This window comes from Dermacentor andersoni, chromosome 9, assembly GCF_023375885.2.
Source record: "Dermacentor andersoni chromosome 9, qqDerAnde1_hic_scaffold, whole genome shotgun sequence".
Lineage (NCBI taxonomy): Eukaryota > Metazoa > Arthropoda > Arachnida > Ixodida > Ixodidae > Dermacentor > Dermacentor andersoni.
Window position 1 is genome coordinate 64,905,923 of NC_092822.1, and position 18,016 is coordinate 64,923,938.

Consider the following 18,016-nt stretch of genomic DNA (forward strand, 5'->3'; position numbering starts at 1 on the left):
AAGTCACGAGGGAGGTAGTGGCCGAATACTGCACTAGGGAGACCAATTCATGTTCTGGTGAGGGAGTGTCTTTGTTGAAGCTTAGTGGGCCTTCCTAATTTGGTTGCACCTGGTCTAGTATAGCTGCACTGGTGCTCGGCATTTCTTGCTGGTGTCAGGCACCACTCCAAGCCTGAACATATGGTGGACTGGAGGAGGATTCGAGCTCATGACCTTCAGGTTAGAGGCCCAGTGTTCTAGCTCTGCTCTACGCCACCACCACGAAACGGCACATTACTTTGATAATCATCTTCAGTTGTATCTGCAGAAATATAACTGACGAGTCCTTTCCTCACTACATCGTGGCAACTCCACGAATGCTTGCAACACCGTCGGCGCTGCCGGCCTACACATATCGCAAATGTGCAACAGGCTGCTAATGCGCTGGAAGGTCGTGCCAGCTTGCAGTCTTGGGCCAATAGGAATCGTGGCTGCAGCACAAGTGTTCTTGTTGCTTTGTGGTGTCCGTTCCTTCTGTCGTCTTCATTTTTCCTGCATTGTTTTCGGTTATGAGCATCGCACTTCTGATCCACGTTGACGGTTCAAGCTAGTTCAGGCCAAAATGAAGATTAAAATGAGTCTATGCATGATAAAAAGGAAGTAGCGAGCATCCGCTATCAAAAATCCTGCAGCCACCTGCAGTTAAGACACTGAAATGTGGATCAACATTCCGACCACTTTTTGAATGCTTTCAGACCCGTCATTCAACGGATCAAATTGTGCTGATGCTCACGTTTCCCACGACATTCAACAGGTAACGTCAGAATGCTACAGTCGGAGCAGCCACATTTCAAGTGGCGAACATAGGTTAACTGCCAAAGCTAGACAGTTGCAGTGTAGCCATCATAATCCCCCTCCCCCTTTCTTCCTTTATTTTTAATTGCGTCAAAACCTCGAAATTTAGTATTTAATTTTTTGCAATCAACCAATCATGTATGTAGAAACTGTACACCCCATCTCTATGCATACGCCAGACGACGCGTCAGAAAGGTCGTGGCTCTCGCCAATGTAATTTAATAAAATTTACTGGAAACTTGAAACACGGTTGCTGCGTAAGACTGTCGATGGTTCGGGCACTTCTTAACACGTTTCGTGCTTCAGAGATATCACACGCCGTGTCAGACGCCGTAGCATGCCACTGCTGCAACTTGCAAGCCTAAGCTACAGTTGTGTATTGCTAATTACAGTTAAGCCTTCCACAACTACATTTGCCCTCGGTTAAAAAAGAAGAAAGAAAGTGTACCGGAGAACCTTGGTAACACCATCACAAACAGCAAGCAAATCATTGGTATAACTTTCAAAAACTTGTCCACTTCACCATATGTGCAATGCATCACAATCGCGCCAGAAACTGACGTAAGCACAGATGCACGCGCTGTATGACCTGCCGTGCTGTTAAGCCTTTTCAGGTCACCTGACCCCAGTGAATAACCTGTCGTGGGAACATTGCTGTAGTTTGGCACCCCCGACACTTTCAGATGATCAGGTAGAGACCGCACTAAAACAAAGTTTACTGTATTACAATTCTGGTAATCTTCTTGTGCAGTACACTTTCTTTTAAAAGAAACTGTCGTACCCAAGCTATTGGCATGCACAGGGACTTTCATTTCGGTGGCCAAACTATCATACATTGTCTTAAATATCATTTTTTTCTAATTAATCTATTACAGCAAAGGCAACGAAAACAGAGTTAGGAAGAATACTTGTCAGAGCGACGTGATTTAGTGCGCGCCCCTCAAAGCAAAAGCCTGCACTTTGACCAATGCTGAATTATTGTAGTACAGCTGGTAGGCAGGAATGGCTTGCTCAACATAAGGGCAAACGCAATCATAAAATGATCGTAGGACATGGAGCTAACGGCTGTGCACAGTTATGGGTGCACAGTTATTAGTGCCATGTCCTATATGGTTATGGAACGAATACCTGTGTAGCAAGAAATGTTTCTTGCTGGCGATGTCTACCTACCCACATGGCCTATCTGGAGAAACGTCAGGACCTACATATGACAGTTTCCATCAAAAGAAAGTCTTGCACATATAAAAGAAGCGCCCAGTATGCTTATCCATATTTCAGTTCTTTCACTGGCAAACACGAGGACGCTGCAAAAAGGTAGCTCCGGCTCATTGGTCATACTTCTTGACATAAGAAACTGTTGCACAGAAACACAAGGATGAAGGGAAACAAATATTTCCCGTCGCAGTCTAGCACATTTCCTACATTTCCCATAGAGTTTCGCACCACAGTTTCTCACATCAATGGTGGCTGCCTTTATCATTTCCGCAATTGTAGTGGAGAATCGAGGCACGCGGTCAGGTGAACATATACGTGAATAAAAGACGTCAGTAATGCAAGCCCCAGTCTATCTGGTGAAAAAGGTATGGTAGCAAAGGAGCAACACCTATGATGGTTACAACCATATAAAAGTGTGCACATGCAGAACACAATGAAGCCACATTCACCCTGGCTACTAGGCTCCATGCTTTAAATGGCAAAATTAACTTTTGCCTCATATCATCTCATTTCGTGGATGAAACATTTGATAGTTCATTATTAAGAACTTGATGGATCTAACCCACTACTGGCACCACGAAAGTTTGTTATCTACCTGATGGTACCCCAGTCTTTTGAGTGTCATTTTGGCCAAGTTTGTCATAGTGTTGGCGGTGTGCGTGTAGCGAGACCGTAGCCAATTTGCATGCATCATCGTAAACGACAGGCCTGTATTTAAGCAAGCTCGCTGAAATCATGAGAAAATCATGCACACAATGATCGTGGCGACATGAAGAACACACAGGACACTGGTGTAATTTTCGTTGTTTTTTTACTACACTTTTGTACGTTCGGCGAGGGCAGCCTGCACACAGTGCAAGCAAGAACAGAATTTGAATTAGGCACCACAAGCCGGCACTCGCCTCGGAACGCACTAACTCGAACATTGCTCTGCCACAGTGCAAGCTTTCGAGTGCACAGCGAATCTCTAGCCCCGGCCACACAGGTAACTTCGGGTAACGATCGAGCAAGATTGGGAGAATTTCTCGGTCATGACTGGCTCCCTTCTAAAACATGCGCAAAGGAGCCGACTGCAATTGAGAAATTCGATCACAATCGAGCTCAATCGTTGACCCAAAGTGGCTGTGTGACACCGGTATTAATAATGCCCTCAATGCTCTGAGCGCAATGTGTCACACTCTATGAACCCAGCCTGATATGGTTGCATACACGTGCGAATCATGTAGGCTCATTGAAAACAGGGCTATATCATAGCAGGGAGGGCGAATGAAAGCACTGCCACAAAGATCACACACGATTCACAATCGAAAGTTACTTGCTAGAAGGTGCACGTGGCAGTTCAAGAAGTGATGTGGCCAGCACTAACGCACACAAGTGAGCATGCCATGTGTTGAACAAAAAGGACGTCAAGGATGGTTGCGATGAAATGTGCAAAGTAGGCAAAAAAAAAAAAATAGCTTGAAATGTTTGGTATGGCACAAGATATTGTACACATAATCACTCCGCAGAAAATTATTTGGTAATAGGAGAAATATCAGAAAAATCTTTCTGGAATTTTTTTAACTGAAGGACAGCACAACACCAAGTGCCAACTTATAGGCATTGGTGGAACCACACTAACAATTCAGAAGATACCTGCCTGATGGACATCACTCCAGACGTTTGCAAACACATATGCACACAAAATATCATAACACATTGGTTTGTCCTGCCATCCCTTATACAGAAAAAATATGAAGACAGGAATTGAGATTCTCAAGAAGAAAAACATTTTCGTCGTATAAAAAAATCTTTAGAACAGGATGAAACGTACACAAAATACTGGCCAAATCACCTTAAGTAAGCATGTTTCGGCTAGCTCATATAAAGTTTCATAATAATCATGCTGAACTTCATTCAATACAGACACAAAGGGACTTTGGATATCTATATCTTATCAGTCATTTGGCTTGACAATTGTGCATTCAATCTACAGTTAAATCAAGGACTTGAAACTGTCGAGCTTATCAGAGATTCCAGCTCAACACAATTTGCGTTATGTGCTTTCAAATTACCTGCAGTAGAAAAGTTTCACACATCTAGAATGCGTGGCTACAAGCTATGACAATGCTTGTGACGAGGTCGCACATAAGCCACATCTACTAAACTGTGTTAAACTTGTCAACACACGCTGCTACTGCCACCTATGGCACCTGCAAAGAATTTCTTTACAAAAGTGGAAACATCCGCTCTTAAAGGCACAAGCGCAAGGCACAAGATGCGGCAGGAAAATTGATGCCACAACACAAGAGCAAAGGTCTGCGACAAGTGTGTATATTACCAACACTCAAGGCTCATTCACACCAGTGACTTGAAGAGGTTGTGCGACCAAGTTGGTTGCTAAGCGACCAGTTGCAAGTAGGCACAAATTGGCTCTGGTTGAAAGCAACTGTTTTGGGTCAGTTGCGCAACTGCAGTTGCAAAGCTGCTGAACCAATCGGCGGCACAGGACGTCTGCACACACCGACGTTTATTTCACATGGCGATGGCAGTGTAAGCAGACACGAAGGGCACCAATCGCAAGATGTTTCAGTGTGCCGATGGAAAAGTCGCACTTGCCGGTATGAACACCAATCACCAAAAGTCGCTCCTTGATCGACAGTTGCGGCTGGTCAGGTGGCCTCTCTGAGCAGTTGGTGTGAATAAGCCCCAAGGATGCTGCTTGTGCAAACACAGGAAACGATCTCGCACAAAGGTTAATGTAGTAAGCAATACTTGGGCACTTCATGACAAAACCAGGTGGACAACTGACTGCTGTAGGAGCTTTCATATGCAAACAGGGACAATAAAACAGGGGCTCCAAAAATTACCAACCAGCACATTGTTCAGGACAGAGGAAAGAGGAGGCAACAAAACACTGCTAATCATCACCCTGCCTCCACCTTTTCTTCAGTGTCCCACTTTAATGCCTATTCTAAACGTTCCTAAAACGTCACACAATCAGTCTAGTTCCACAGTGCTCTGTGAGCACAGATTCTTGGGAAATAAATGATAAAAAAACCAGTCCCTATTCACAGTATGTCATGGCATGCTTGAACACAAAGTAAATCGAAGGGAAAGAACGTTCATGAGCAATCACTAAAGGTCTCACAGGTCCGCACTTAAAGTAGTAGTCATTTTCTAAAAAGGTGGTTCTTTTTTTCCCCTCCCCCCGTTGCAAAGAATGGCAGGCATTATATGCCTGCCTGAATCAATCAATCGTTGGCATAAAATACAGGTTCCTTTCACTTCATTCTATTCCTTTCTCATCATCCAGCATACACAACTGGCTGATCTCAGAGATAACGTGGGCAGAGGCCCATTCATGGACCACTAACAAAGGACAAAGAATAGTACTGAAATAGAATCATTACATTATTCTGGCCCACATCTTAACAGTGAAATTATATACTAGGTCATTTATTTTATTAGAAGTAGACTTATATCTCCTGTCGTAGATATAACTACAAGTCTATTTCCATTAAGATAGATAACCTGGTATATGTATCATGTTTTGGCATACACATAGAACATAAGCGGGATGGTATAATGTACGAATTCCTTCTGCAAAATCCTATGCAACTCTTATCATCCCCCATTTACAGCCTGGTGATATCCTTTTGACAATGTGGGCAGAGCGCTGCTCTGGCCACTGATGAAGCTCGATAAGGAATGACATCAAAATAGAATAAGTAACTACACTATTTCGGCCCAGTTCTCTGAAAACTTGGGAATCATTTGTTGCTTACAGTGGTCACATGTACGAATCTTTCTTTCACGAGTGTCATAAGACCAAGGCCAACTTTTAAGTGTGAACACCTTTAGAACTTTTCCCATCTAATTCCGATTCTGGGCATAACGTCACATGCGTTTTACCCATCCTGACAAATTTCACCGCTCAACAGAAAACCAGCATGACGTTTTCAAGCCCAATGGCGCAGGAATATGCAGCGCAAAATAAATTTGTAAGCGAGTACACCTAGATTGGTTAGCACAACGCACCGGTATATACAAGCATCAGAAAGGCATTCGAACAAGCATGAATGTGTTGAGATGCTTCATTTCTTGCATTGCAGCCCAGAATTTACATCAGCATCTCATTTAAAAAAAAAAAAAACCTTCGAAAGAGCCCTTTGACTCTGAAGTGATTCTGTACTTCCCTGCAGGACGACGAAACCTTTACAAAGCAATGGTCGTGGGAGCTCGGCCTTAAAAAGTTAATCAGCTTGGAAAGCCACATACGTACTACGGCACGTGGAGGCGACATGCTTGAGTGCCCGACCGTAGATATACCCCTAGCATCTTGCAGTCCCTCATCTCCCTCTTCATGTGTAGCGTAGCAAACTCTAGACTAAAGTCTAGTTAATCTGCCTGCATTTCCTTCCTTCAATATCACCCTCTCTCTGTAGTTTCCTACACATAGTCCAGGCTTATTTACAAAAATGCATTAATAGCACAGCATTGGTAAAATAATGAGAGTAATTTGAAAGAAAAAGGGCAATTAAAGGGATTAATACTATGCCATTTTTCAATTCCTAACTTTTTTTTTTTATACGAGTACAGTGATGTTGGGTATAGTCTGCAACCTGACTATATTTTCACTATGCCGAGAGAACAGTTTGTAAAAAACGGAAAACAATGAAATAGACATTGAACCAGACTTTTGCAAGACTAGAAAAAGAATTAATGCAAGCGGGAACACCATCTCCAGAAAAGGCAGTGTTTTGGCAAGTGCAGCAAATGCATGTAAAACGCAGTAAATGCTTTACCGGAAAGACAAAAACACTATCAAAAGCAGGATGCTGTGCAAAAGATAAAAATATGGAAGGTGCAGTAAGAAAGGCAATGAAAAAAGAAACATATTTGACAAGCAATGTAACATCACTCCTCACAGGATAACTGTAGCTTCTCCAGAATGCTATGGTCAATGCACAGAGAGCAAATGCATGTTGCTGATTAAGAATACATCCAGCAGCAGGAACGCTGCTTAAGACAGCCTCCAAGACTGTAGCAGAAATAATTAGCTCGCCAGTTCTTGAACTGCTCCCATTTCCACATAATAGTTCAATGCGATGCATTCTCAGTGTTGTGGTGTCATAATTCCAAAGCTATCCTGACTAGGGTTGCTACCTGTTTGGTTTTCAGCTGGTACAGTTTCTTGTAGATGGTAACAGTTGCCAGTTCAACCTATACCAATCTGTCCCTAGTCCTGGTTGGATGATTAATGAATATGTTGCGATAACAATTATCGGTAGATTGAGTGCATTAGAAGGCAAAGTAAAATGAGTAAACTATACTTGCACATCGGCAACAATTTGGTAAAACTTCAACAGCTATGTGCCGATTTTTATCGGCCCTCAATTAAATGTCTTGTATGCTGTGCATGGTAATGCAACTTGCTAGTTCAGTTCACAACTCACATTGCATTAAAAGTTACCGAAACATTGCTTTTGTTTAGTTTGAATGTGTGGTGCCTGTTCAAAACAATAATCCAATGGCCCTCCTTCGTACCCTGTATGCTTACAACCCACATTCCAGTTTCTCATTGTTGCAAAAGTGACAACCCTAACCACAACACTGTTGGCTAAAAAAATTATTACTAGCCGCTTGGCGTAGCACTGAATATTTTTTGCTAGCACTCCCAGCAAAAATATGCCTCACTTTGTTTTCAGGTCGGAGTGGCAGTAAATCAATGACCCTTGTAACAGGTACCTGTACAGTGTGTTGAGGTAAGTCAATGCAAAACACCTCTGTTGTGCTCCATTTGCTGACTAACGGCTGGTGTTTCTTAACAGAAATGCTGGTAGCCATGATGTACTTTCATGGGTGAGTACTAAGGACATTACCTGCACTACACATATAGCACAGATGAATGTTGATACAGTGAGCGCTACAGCAATAATGCAATGAGATATGCAGGCAACTTTCTGCTTGCGTGCTACTGGCAGTCTTAGGCAAGTCATCGCTTAAGCTTAAATGTAACAGGACAAATGGGACCTAATAAGAGGACTTTCTCCTAATCCTTCAGCCCTTTAAACTTAAGACTCCTTGTTCTACAACGCGAAGTTCAGATAGCAGCAAAACTAAATTTCACTAGAAGGCAGATATCAGTCTGCTTATAATAGTAGCTAAGCCAGTCAACTTCAATGATACATTACATTGTGCACCATGCAATCCTTGCTGCTGCTTTTCAAGTCAGCTACAAGATATTCCATTCATGAATTTCACATACTTGCACATATGTGAGAGAATGAAGCCCACTGGCTGTACATGGTTGCCTCTTGTAATCCTAAGCCAGCATGCCCATTTCATGTGTATGAAACCGGGTGATCAAGTAGCAGAAAGTACACAGTTCAAAACCAGGATGCATTACTATAGATGAGAGTGGGTCACCTAATTTTTTTCAGGCTTAAGCCATCAGTGACCCCATATCCTTAAACAAACCGAGCACTTTGGCAACACGTCACCATGCTTAGCAGCCCAACGCTTCCATCGCAATGCCGCAAAAACAGCTCCAGTCTGCCCGCAGATATGGGGCACTCTGCTGGCGACCATACGTATGAAAATGACTTGAGGCAAAACCACGACACCTATGCACCTAGATGCTCAAAGCAGTGCGACAACGCCAACTATTCCATGTTAGCTCATCAACTCGTGCAACACCCCCGGTCTGATATTCACTTAATCACACAAAGACAGTCACACACTGCGCACAAGTGCTGGACAAGAAACAATGGCCTCCAGTTTTCATGCCCGCTGACCAACAAGTTGATGCTGAAAGCTAATGGCCTGACAATCTGTTGGGGACAGGCCACTGAGCAGCGATAGCCTGCAGGTCGCCAGTCTGTCAACCTGCGCCACATTGCGCACGGCTCATAAGCTCGTCACAGGAAATGGTTTTCCCAGCCTCGCCACCTCGTCGTTGGATATTGCATCGTACGGTCCCGGCTTTCGTATCTGCCGCCTGTAGCTACGAGGTGGAGGCGTATGCCGCCGTCTCCGTCGCATGATGTAAAAAAATCCTAGGCAGCACAGCACGAGAGACGCGAGAACTGCGAGACAGACGCTGAGTATGATGATCCATGGTGGAGGTGCAGTGCCTACAAGAGAGACACCAAGATTTATTGGCAAATGAGGGAGCAATGTAGCAAGACTTTACACTGTTGACACTGATCACTGAGATACATGACAGACTTTGGATACTACAACGTTATATACAGTGTGTCATGCACTGAGACACCAAAATTATAGTTGTGTTATCAATGTAAACTGCTGGGTGTTTCAGGGGAGACCTTGATTATTAAACACATGAAGTAGAGATTAGGAAACAACTTTTGTTCCACAACACATAATTTGCTTCAACAGCTACACAGCAGTTTTCTTGTGCATGACAGTAGTTCATTTTTTTTTAGAATTAACAAGGCATGAAACGATGCCAAGCAATTTACTGAACGATACGATAATAAGATGCGACAATGTTGCGAAATTTAAGCACAAAGAAAACAGTGGTAAGTGCCAAACCATCACTGAAGTTAAGAGTAAAAGCGAGCATGGATCACTAAGAACACCTATGTACAACATACTGCTTTCTTGCACATTTGCTGCATAAGTTTGGCCTGACTAGAATTGTGAAACACTGCTTTTAGAGCAGAAGCCAGGCGAAAATTACCATCCTGCTTTTGTAACCATACACAGAATAAGTGGTTTAAAGAACAAGAATGTGTAGCTACATTCATGTGTGGCTATCTGGTGCAGAGCAATTTCATTTCCAGAGGCCAATTTGCATTTGAAAACTCCAAAAGCTTCCCTGAGAACTCATGCGGCTACACCAGATTGGCTCACGGAATTCGCCATAAGCAAGCAAAGCAGGCGCCCATACACGTCTTGCAGACGTCAACAAAGACACTTAGTGGTAAACATTTTCACACCTCTAAACCCGTGACAATAGACAAAAGCAGCTAGGAAGATTCACTCACATGTTGGCGTCGTTAGAGGATCCCATATGCCCGTCGACCTGCACAGGAGTGTTGCAGGCCCGTGCAAGGTGTAGCCCTCGTCGCAGGTAAAGAAGACGGACGCATTGATTTTGAAGCCGTCACTGCTGAACAGCTTGCCGTTGGTTGGACTTGACAGTGGGCTACACTCTGTCAGCAGCAATGCGGCGCAGAAGCGCGCATTTTGAAAGGTGCAATGCAGGAACGACGAGGAGAGACGGGAGTAGGAAGCACCAAACCGCATGCAGACGCCAGCAAGAATGTAGCCGCAACAGAGACAGCAAAGCCCGGGGACAATGCAAAATCAAGCGGCAAAGTCACAAGAAGATGGGGGGTACAAGGCCGCAACAGAAATGGTAGTTTCAGGAGAGTTAACAGTGAAAGGTGGTAGACACGTGCAACGATATTCGTGCCCAGTGTGCAAGCAAGATGAAGACAAAAACACAAAAGAAGAAGGGAACAAAAGCCCATTTTGGTTTCAATCAAATCAGCCAAGCCAGGGTAGGAACAACACATGATGAATGGCACAGCCATTTGAGACGGAAGGAAAGGAAGTGGCAGGTTTTTGTAGGTTTTAATCAACAACAGTGCAAAGAAAGCAGCCCAAGGGTTGAACGAAATTGCACAATATGAACCAAGCCCGGAAGTAAGGAATATGCAGGTTTGGAATGAAAGAAACATAAAATGTATGAAACCGCAAGGACACATTTAATGTGTACGGAGAGGAAGAAGGCAGTAAAGGGAAGACATGCATATTGGCAGCGAACAAGCAACAGGCCACGTGGATGAAAGAGGGGTAAAGGAGGGAAAAAAGAACAAACATAAAAAGTGCGTTACGAGTGTGACCAGTGCAAATTCCTTGGCATAACTGAGTGTGAGTGAACATTCAGATAATGTAAATTACAGGAACAAATTTCGACCAACACTGGTCTTGCATTACCACATTTATGGATCTCTTCCTTACACGGACTACTTACTCACCGATGAATTCCATGTGCATAATGAAGCACGCGTTTTCATCATGTGACACATGACTGATATGGTCACAAATGGATCAATATAGCCATGAAGCACTAAAAAAAAAAGAAAAAGAGAGAGAGGATCGTATTGAATACTAACGTGTTGCTGGTAAAGGTGTACTAGCAGTTGTAGTTGGCGGAGGACGGGGTGGAGGCGATGGCGCTGGTGGTGCTGGTGTTGCTATTGTTGGCAACAAAGAAAGCAAAAGATAACATGACCAGTCAATACAACAACTTCCAAAGATAAAAGAAAACCGGGCACGGAAGGATTTGCAAAAGGCCGGGTGACCAGAGAAAAATGGAAGAGTGAAACAGCAAGAAAGTTCGGGTGACAAATGATGGGGCTGAGACGGACACAAAATACAGCGCCTGGTTAAATCTCAAAAATGACCTTTATATTAAAACTACAGTATTAGTAGCAGGAACTGTAACTTAAACTTCACCTGAAGTCAAGCGACATGATCTTGTATTGACAGAGCCCTACTTTACATGTGCCCTTCTCACCTAAAGCACGCAAAAATAGCAGCACTTAAGAAAACTCAACAATGAACAAGGTTCTGCTGCAGTTCCATTCAACCATGAACTGTCGAGACAATAGTAGCATAATGGCAAGCATAAGAGGCAGCATAGGTGTGTATGTGCAAAGAGAGACTGTTTTGATCCAACACCCTTCTCGATATCGCATTCAACAAATGTTCTACAGACACTCAAAGCTTGGCTCCCAGAGAACACTATGAAGAGAAGACCAAGTAACAAATAAAGGTTGCATACAAGATTCCATTTCCCAAAACCTTGTAGCATGGCAGTGTCTGAGCCAATCATGGAGAGAAAAGAATGAAAAACAAAATACATCATTTCAATAAACAGTCTCAGGGCTCATTTACGCAGAGTTCACAAAAGCAATATCATTGAAGATCAGTTATTTGTATTTTTTTTTTACTGTGTGTTGCAAGTTTAGATTACTTTTACTTGACAGACGATTTCAAGTTACAAGCATAACATTTCCCATCAATTTAGTGCCAAAACAGAAAAATGAACTCTGCTAATAAACTTTCAAGTACAGGCACATGTAGTTTAGTCCACTGTGTTCGCATGTCAAAAACCTTAAATTGTAACTGGAAGAGACAATTGAGAAGATTGGCCACAGAGCAAAGTTGATATGCATATTGCTGTTTGCTACCCAAGGAGACCAAAAGAAGCAAGAAAAACCACCCAGAAAGAGACTCAACACAGAGGTAGAAGGAGAACACAAGAGGGAAGGCACACAACATGCATAAGAATGGAACAAGTCAAGCCAAGTCAAGCCAAGAGTGGTAAGCTGAACCATGCAGGAATACTTTACAAAAGAACAAAAGCTTACGATGTCAGCTAGTCTTGATAGCTGGCTAGCACTACTGTTAGCTATGCCTGGCTATCAAGGGCAGAAGGTATGATTAGTACAAGCTTATGAAGACAGTGAGGTATTCAGTACTGTGCTAAAGTTAGGTCCATTGCTAGTTCATAAATTATTTTCATTTTTTTGCATGATTGTGTTACTTTTACCCATGCGTGCAACATATTTAACAGTGCATTGTCTAAGCACTTTTGGTACACACTTCTACACACACCTGTACATTGCCTATTTTGTGTGCTCAAATGTATGTTGGTTCCACAACAAGTTGTTCTTCATTGATGTTAATGCAAGAGGTTGTTTGTTACCTAATGTTATTGCTACTCGCATTACCAATGTTAGTGTTATGGTAATGTCATCCATACTTTATGCTCAAGTGATTACACAATACATTTTTCTTAAATTAATTTTTTTTTAGCTCATTTTGTGTACAAAGTCATGAAACAGGCAAGTTCTTGTGGCGTTGCCCTGTCTGTCATCGCTGTCCTGTCTGCTCGCTCACAAGCACTTTGTGTGGGCAAGGAAATAAGAAAAACAAATGGAATAACCAATTCAATCCATGCAGGCCATCCAACAACAAGCCAACAAAGGAACACACATCACCAGACAAGGAAACCACAACGTGGAGAAAAATCAGTAAGAGAAAGGGTGGCAGGCAGTGCAGCTGGAAGACCAGGTGGACACAGAAAGGCAATCAGAAATTGACAAACGTTTTTGCTTTGTGTCCGTGCAACCCGGTGGATCTGGACTCCACTTGAGGTCTTCGCCGCACCGGGCAGCCCCTCGCTTGCCGTCATCGCAGACGTAGATGACGTGGGCCCCGACCCCGTAATCACCGTTGGTTTTAATTTCTCCAAATGGCAGCTTTGGTGCCGGGCAACGCTCTGAAAGGTTTTCCATTAAAGCCAAGTGAAATGCTGACACCAGAGTCAAATGGCATTAAAACAGAGGAACAAAACTAGAAGAACAAAAAGATAAAAGGAGAAAAAGAAAGAGCTCGGCTCTCATTCAACATTTCCCTTCATGCTGCATTCAAGTGAAAGTCGTGCAGCTTGAGCGATTTCCAGAATTTTCACCAGTTATGTAGAGGCAAACAACTCGTAATAAAAACTACAAATACTACTTTATTATCACAGAAGAAGCCTTAATAACGCTTTGCTGGCTGAAGTTTCATTTCAGCCTGCTGCGACTGTTAGCACCGATGAAGCAGACAAAGCAGAGCACAAAGCCTATGGTTTTACAGGTGTGTGCAAATGATAAAAAAAAGAAGAAGAATATTTCAAGCAATAAACTCTACTTGTTACTTCACGGTATTTACAATTAGTATGGTTATCTTTACAGTTAGCTACACCTCCATTATTTTGCTAATGGTATCGCCGGTCGCCAGATTAGGACTGGCCAATGAATACAAGATTGCAGCGTATCAGCAGGAGGCACTGACCCTGTGTAGGAGTTAACGCCATGAGGCGTATGGCCATCAATAAGCTTTACCATGTGCTACCACTGATGGACTAGTTAGTGATGGACACAAGAAATTGGGACACACGAAAAACACTTCGTGCTTGCCCTCATTTCTTTTTTCTTTGTCCATGTTTTTTAACCCTTTCAGTGCCACTGACGTACCCATACACTCTCCATTGTTTCCAGTCGGATTTGTGCTGTAACACGAAGTTGGCAAGCTCCGAAATAGTTCCACTATCTGTTGCGTATTTCTCAAAGCATACTTTCTCACCTCTCTGGGTTTGCTCAGCCTGGGTTTTTGTTAGCACGCTGCGAGAGCACGCCCCTTCGTGAGCCTATACAGTAGCGCCACACAGCGGGGTGACTCTCGGACTTCGTGCATCATTACAGCAGCGATTCTCTATTAAGGTATTGGTGCTGTAGCGCAATAACCACTCGTGCGTGTTTCTGCCATCCGCCGTATGTTTATTGCAGACTAGTTTTTTTTCTTCTTTTTTCGTTTTTTTTTTTAAACCCTTCTAGGTTCTTTTTTTTTTTTTTGCCATATGCGACCGTCCAGGGTCGGTTTTTTTTTTTTTTTATTGCAGATTCCAATTCTTCTTAGGGATTTATTTCGAAAAAAATTTACCGCAATTTTTCTTGGGTGAGTGACTGTAAAGTGAGAAAGAAATATTTTGTGTTGGTATATATGCACTCTTCATTCATGAGCAACAATAAAAAAAGGAAATAAACTTCAAAGAATTAAAAATTTGATGCATTGCTATACAATAGTTCAAGGCTTTGAAAATGCGCACATGAGAATATTTCGCAAGACTTAAATGTTCCTGCTCTTACACTAATATGTACATCCATAGCGTAATCCAACTGCGTAGGTGCACTAACTCAAGAAAACTCTGTGGTTGTGTGCCCGTCAAAAAAAGCAAAACATGTGACAAAGTTCCGCTAATCTTCACCTTATTGCAAACAAGAAGCAATTAGTTATCGCGAGTCTCAAAAAAAAAAAAAAAAAAAGAAGCAGTGGAGAGCATGCACGGCAGCATCCTTCCTATGTGCATCCCTGTGAGCACTAAACGACTGAGAAACAAGCGGTCGCCGAGATAGCCATCAGTTTTGCAAGCGCAAGAAGCCGAAACCGCCCGCGGAACAAAACCCAAACCCAATTAGCATTTCTCACCAAATTTGCATCCGTGAAAAAGAGAAAGAAAAAATCACAATACAAAGAGAAGTTTTCCAAAGCTATAGACAAGTTATTCAGTAAAATTTTATGAAATGCATCACCAAAAGCCAGAAGTCAGCAGCCATGCCAAATTAAAGCCGCAAGTCTACATGAGCATGGTTAGAGCTAAACGGCTGTCCTTGAAAGTCTGGAGCACCAGATTCTGCATCAGCCTTTTGCAGCATTGCATCAGCATTTTGCACTTTCATGAATATCATTTTCAGTGATTATTGGTCAGCTGAGCCAGCGGGGGGAACATCTATCACTCCAGTGAGGTTTCGCCATTCTAGGTGTCAATATCGTGCAAAAAAATGGTCCTCAAAAATGATCAGACATTAAAGCCCAAATCCTCCAAAGCAAGAGAACTTAAAAAACATAGCTGAAATCAACACAACTGCTTTAAGATCATCTAGGAAACATGTACAGGGAAGGTGAGCTCATACAGGCAAGAATGTTATTCTTCTACAGCTAAACTGCCAGCCACTGTTCATGAGTAGCGTAGTCTCTTTCCTATAAATTAAGTGTACGTAAAGGAAATACAGTCTATGCTCATTACGATGGACTCGCATACAATGAACAGACTTTTGGATTAACGGACTATATTTCAAGCTTAGTTTGTTCTACCTATTTTATTAACGCAACAAAGCTCGCTTTTAATGGACTGCGCTACTATGGTCTATCGGCTACAGTGGACGAAATTAGTGGCAGCTTTTTCAAAATCGGGCATGTAAAACGGACTGTTGCCTTGTCGACACGGACTTGCAACGGATTTGCGAAGATCAATGGACGATTGCGGCTCAATATCACGCACGCAAGGGAGCAAAACTGGGCAGAAACGCGCCATCTTCTTTCTAGCACGAGGCATGGGGGGTGCGGGGAGGCGAGAGAGAGGAGGTTCTACTCCCTACAGCTGCTGCTTCTGGCACAGCCGCCGTATCTTTAAAGCGATCTGCGATGTGAACAAAGTGTGTGCCCGCGCAGGCCTCATCTTCAAAGCAATCTGTGATCTGCACAAAGTGCGCCCAGTGGTGGTAGCTTCAAACACATACTTTCAACTTATAGTTCGCGTTGAAGCGAGAGACAGCCCGAGCTGCTCCTGCTGCAATGATCTTGCTTAATTAGCTATCGTAATCAATGATTCGCCTTTTGGGTGAAACTGCACCTTTTTTGTTTATTTTCTACTTTGTACGTTGATCACTCACTCTTTGCAATAAAGTTGTTAGACATCGCAACAAAAGTTTCGGAACTGAGGTGGTTCAGATATTAAGACTTCGGATAAAATGGACGTGTTCTGTTGGATTATCAGGGTCTGTTGTAACAAGAGTCGACTACGTTTGTATGAAGCCAACATACAATGAAACTAAGGAAAGCAAAAAGCAAATTACTTCATTTTGATTGAATTTAACAGAAATGATAAAAAGTGAAATGAAAGGGGACACATTTTTTACTAACAAAAATTGGACCCCTCAGTTACCCTTTCTTGTTCAAAAATATTGTCATTGTTGAGTGTGGCTCCCAACTCCTCCCTTCAGCATACACAGCATCTTATGCAAGTACAATTTAAAATTATTAGGTCACTCTTCCTTCTGATTGCAGACAACAAGATTGTCAAAAATTCACTCAGGTGAAGTGGCACTAAGGTGGTGAGAAGTAAAGCTATATGTTCCATTGTTCGCATCATCAATGTATCTATCAGGACTGCCCTCCATACCTTTCCATATTGAAATTCCTTGTTTGTGTTAGTAGCCAACATCCAGCAAACAGTCACTCGTTCAAATGAGTAGGTTCCTCGATCAAAATACACTGAGCACTTGCCTAAGGTTCAAAGAAAAGCAAACAAATATTGGACTAAATAATCTGACTCTCTCACACTCCTCTTCATTGTGAACAAGAGTCCTCTAGTGGCCCTGGAACATCCATTATTTTGACCATGACCCATCCTTGCCTGGCAAGTCTTCGTTGAGTACGGGACTAGCCAGTTCTTTGCGCTCAATTTGTTTGTGGTGGCATTTCATCTGTCAGAAGCTCAACAAAGTGTTGAGCGCTTAGTGTAAAAATGAAAAGGCAGATTCTAAAGCATGCAGGTTGCATCACATGGAACTGTCAGTTCACCTGGTTAGTTCATGCTTTCAGATTACGCTCAGTGACAACCTAAGAATTCTGTACAGGCTTCACCCACAAACCTGCACTCTAATCTGCCCTCTGTTGCTTGAAGCTTCTAAACATAAGTTCCAAGAAACACCAATAACCGAAGAATGTCTGCAATGATATCACAAAAGTGAAAGAACGTAATTTGCTGGCATTTCTAAATTAAATTATGGAGTTTAACGTCCCAGAACCGCACAGCGGGTTTTGAGGAAGGTCGCAGTGGAGGACTTCAGATTAATGTTGACCACCACGGTTGCACCGAAAGCACAGTTACACAAGCATTTTGTTGCACTCTGCTCCCATCAGAATGTGGCTGCCGCAGCCATTAGCACGACGCCATAGCTGCTGAGCCACCGTGGTGAGTGGCATTCCTAAAAAAAGTTACAGTGTTGCCGCAGCCATTAGCACGACGCCATAGCTGCTGAGCCACCGTGGTGGGTGGCATTCCTAAAAAAAGTTACAGTGTATTTGCCACTGCATTCGTAGGTTGTCACCAACAATAGCACCGCGTGTCATTTAACAGACGTCGGCTTTCTCATTAAGTATTGCTGTAGTGAAGCGCTACACGAATAACACTTCTTTTCAGCACAGCTGATTAATAACGTCGAGCATTGCATGCACACCGAACCCGCACTTGTTCTCAGTTCGCAGTGCCACAAGGCAGCCCGATGCAGCACTGCCATACAAGACAGACACCCACAAAGCACCCATGCTGTTAAAG

The 18,016-nt window shown here is 42.9% G+C and overlaps 1 protein-coding gene across 5 annotated transcripts in view; it reads right to left on the reverse strand.

The window, feature by feature from the left end:
* LOC126528159 (P-selectin-like) overlaps positions 1-18,016 on the reverse strand; it is a 71,252-nt gene that overhangs the window by 18,999 nt on the left and 34,237 nt on the right. For 4 of the 5 annotated variants that reach the window (XM_055069155.2, XM_055069157.2, XM_055069158.2 and 1 more), the window contains 2 exons: positions 13,181-13,354; positions 11,181-11,261 (listed from right to left, as the gene is read on the reverse strand). The exons of the other annotated variant lie outside the window; for it this stretch is intronic. In XM_055069155.2, the coding sequence (XP_054925130.1) occupies positions 11,181-11,261; positions 13,181-13,354 (255 nt within the window). The remainder of the gene's footprint in view (positions 1-11,180; positions 11,262-13,180; positions 13,355-18,016) is intronic. 5 annotated transcript variants of the gene reach the window in all.